At 45.6% G+C, this 3,465-nt stretch overlaps 1 protein-coding gene across 1 annotated transcript; it reads left to right on the top strand.

Moving 5' to 3' along the window:
* The first annotated feature begins 710 nt into the window (after positions 1–710).
* Positions 711–1,971, top strand: LOC113214720 (uncharacterized). The gene is made up of 3 exons (XM_026434183.2): positions 711–829; positions 914–1,033; positions 1,633–1,971. Exons 1-3 carry the CDS (start codon positions 731–733, stop codon positions 1,969–1,971), a joined length of 558 nt encoding a protein of 185 aa, XP_026289968.2. The 5' UTR covers positions 711–730.
* Positions 1,972–3,465: the final 1,494 nt, after the last annotated feature.

Here is a 3,465-nt window from a genome sequence, read left to right as displayed (position 1 = left end):
GCATCGGAAAAATGGTGATTGAGGAGGTTTAGTGTGTGCTCATTACTACCAAAAACCTCAAAAATGTGTAATTTGCGTGGCTATCGCAGGTATCCGAATTGTCTAACCTGTGTTTGTGGCCGAACCATAGGTTGCCCTCGCCCTCGCCTTTGGCTGAACAATATTCTTGTGTCAGCTCGATCAGAGTCTTTGAGTGTGTCCGAATTTTCGAATGTGTCGACACATTTCAATTTGTGAATTAAAAATCTCTTTTATCTGATACAACTATTGCCTGTCCATATTTTTCTGACATCATAACCGGTCAGATATGTAGTTTATATATTTAGAATTGATGTTAAATTCTTTGATGTCCGCTCTCTGGTCCTTGTTCAGTTGGTTCCAGTTGTGAAATATATCTGTTCCGCAGCTTGCGTGCTGCTTTAGTCATGAAGTCACTGAAGATTCGCAACAGTGTTTCAAAGAAAAACCTTTATTTTTCTAATTTACTGTTGATCAATTGCAGCACAGGAATGGTCAGAACTCACGTAAGTAATCAATAGTTGTTTATATGGTCTATTAGTGGAATCTGAGCCGGCAAACTATTTAGTAAAACATGAACCACATCTTTGAAGATAACTGTCAGCATGTTTTATGACAATCAGCTTAGGAGCCAGATTGTTCAAGGCTTTTTAAAAAATCTCTGAGAAGTATACTTGGGTCCTAGCTCAGAACTTTTGTCTTTCTCCTGTATATGTGTTCTAGACGCATTTCAGATATGGATATAGAACCTTCTGACATCAAGATGGAGCCACCCAGTAGTCCTACGGATCAACTGGATTCGGAGATCCAAGTAATGCTATATATTTGCATATCAAATGGACTAATTGAGTATATACTTCTTATGGTACATTTTTATCCGGTCTGCATCATCCAGGTTGAGGAGATGGATATCAAACCAATAGTTTATGATTTACTCAAGGTTGAACCGACTGAGGAAACCCAGATAAATGAGCAGTATTCTACTGTTCAAAGTGATGCGGTGGTGCACGGAAATGTAAGCCCAGATCCCATTTACAGGCTGTATCAAGTTAAGGGAAATAAGCAGATAAGCATATAAACACATAAGCGGTTGCTGCGAATGCCAAAACTGTGACAATGTGACCGATATTTTTGATGGTTCATTCACTTCCGGTTTACTTCTGAAAAATTTAAAAGCTGTCGGCAGAACTTCGGGTGCAGGCAGAAAGGCGGGATTGACCAAAGCATCTTTTACTCTGCAAACCCAAGTGTGTAGTGTGTACTAAGTAACACTCTTCCTTGTACATGCTTGCCATCATGCATACAAGTGTGTACATGGCAAGTCGACTTGCGAAGTACACAGTACAGTGCACTTCCGTACTGCAAGATGAGGATAACATTTTACTACCATCGCATATACTAGTGTTTACTTCACAAGCCGACTGTTGCTATCAGTCGACTTGCCATAAGTACACACTCACAAGAAAGAGTGTACTTAGTACACACTTGGGTTTCCAGAGTATGCTTTTACCTTCTCCTTATTTCCCTTAAAATAATACCGTAAGTCAATATTAGAAATTAAGGTGTTATAACATTTGCGTATTCTAACTTATCTTCGCATTTACTGCCATTTAGGGTGAGACAGCGATTCAGGCTCGACGAACTACTGCAGCTGACATCATAGCCATTAAGGACCTGTTCCATCTTTTCGAGGAGTTTAAGACCATGGCAACCTCTGAAAGATCTGTGGCCTGTTCTCAATCTCTGGGGTGCCATGTAGCAGTTCACTGTCCTGTGTGTGGGGCCGCCTTTATCGGACTTTATGACAATATAGCGCAACTCTACAATCATTTTCAGTTAGCGCATTCCAACGAATGTGTTGAGCTTACTTTTGCAGATGCAATCTCATACATGAGAAGAGCTCTTGACTTTGATGAAAGGGTGGTCAGCGTCATATACCAAAACCGTGGCTGATTATTGTCAGCACAATCATGCATCTCATACGTAGAGCGGCCTTCATAAAACGTTATATAATGGGCCATCCATATTACGTGACCGATTTAGATGGGTGGGTGGGTTTGGTCTCGCACTACGGCCAGTCACGTGGGTGGGTATGGGGTGGGTATGGCGCAGGTCACGTAGTATTTTTTAGACGACCTGATTAGCACCGAAACAAACGCCCGCGTCGTCTGCTCTCTGGAGCTGCGACTGCGGCTGCGTGGCGCGCTCGCGTGCCTCGGCCGGCTGCCGGCTTGGCCTGCATTTAAGCTTGCCTAATATTATGCGAACGAGTCGTGCACATTACTGTCTTAAAAATATGCGCACGAAGACCTTCGTGTGCATTGCTCCCGAAGACTTACGCTCACGAAGACCTTCGTGCTCATTATATCGTAATAGTTACGCGCACGAGCCAAACAAGAAATAGTACTATCTCTTGGCTTGAGTAAGACGACCGCGAGCTCCAATGATCGTGCACATAAAATTTATAATGGTGCGCGCACGAGCCGGGCACGCATCACCCAAAATGTTATGTGCACGACTCGTGCGCGCACCACCAGGAGCGTTATGCGCACGAAGGTAAAGTAGATTTAAAAAGCTAAATGTTTTATAAAATCCTGAACATTTTTGAAGTGAACAGATGTTGCTCTCTCTTATACACTCCCTCACACACCAGTGCATCTCGCTTATCGAGGGGGCTGGGAATTGTCGGAAATATCTATTCTTCCCGAAGCTCGTGTAATAAGCACCATGGCCATGAAAAGCCCACATTATTCAATGTGGTCTAAAAAGGCTTCACGTGCGCATACCGGGCCTCAAATTAGAAATCGTTTTGTGAATGTTGTTCTTACATGTTCTTACAATGTTGGAGTAGTCCGACCCGCACCACGCTCGCCGCGCCCCGCTCGCCGCGCCACGCCATGCTCACCGCGCCTTGCTCGCCGCGCCTTGCTCGCCGCGCCGTGCTCGCCGCGCCATGCTTACCACGCCACGCTCGCCGTTACACGCCACAATTGCCACGCCACGCTCGCCGCACTGAATGCCGCGTTCAAAGCCGCGTTCAATGCAATGCCTATAGCCGCCCCTGCGCCCCGTCACGTTGCGCTTTAGCGCATGCGAAGCCTAACAGACGTTGTGTGACTGTTAACACGTGCAGTGCTGCGCGACCACAGTGTGGTCACGCTTTGGTGACTTCGTTTGCCGGCCTCGTTTTGAGATCCGTTGTTGTTCTTGTTCTCCACGGCTTCCGATTCTTGCCATTGTTTTGGCCCTGCCACTTTTCAACGCCATGCTCGGCTAGGGCGTTATGTCGCTTATGGGCCCCGCTTGTATGTCGGCCGAAACGACGCTGCCGCCAGCCGGAATGTGAACAGCTCGTTGTGCCATTATGTATAGTGCTGTGTGAAGCACTTATTTGTGAGATGTGAAATGTGTGAAGTGTGAATTTGAAGTCAACATTGTAATCTCCAG

The sequence above is a fragment of the Frankliniella occidentalis genome, unplaced genomic scaffold (assembly GCF_000697945.3).
Source record: "Frankliniella occidentalis isolate FOCC.00 unplaced genomic scaffold, Focc_3.1 Scaffold267, whole genome shotgun sequence".
NCBI classification, from domain to species: Eukaryota; Metazoa; Arthropoda; class Insecta; order Thysanoptera; family Thripidae; genus Frankliniella; species Frankliniella occidentalis.
This window is presented reverse-complemented; position numbering and strand designations above follow the sequence as displayed.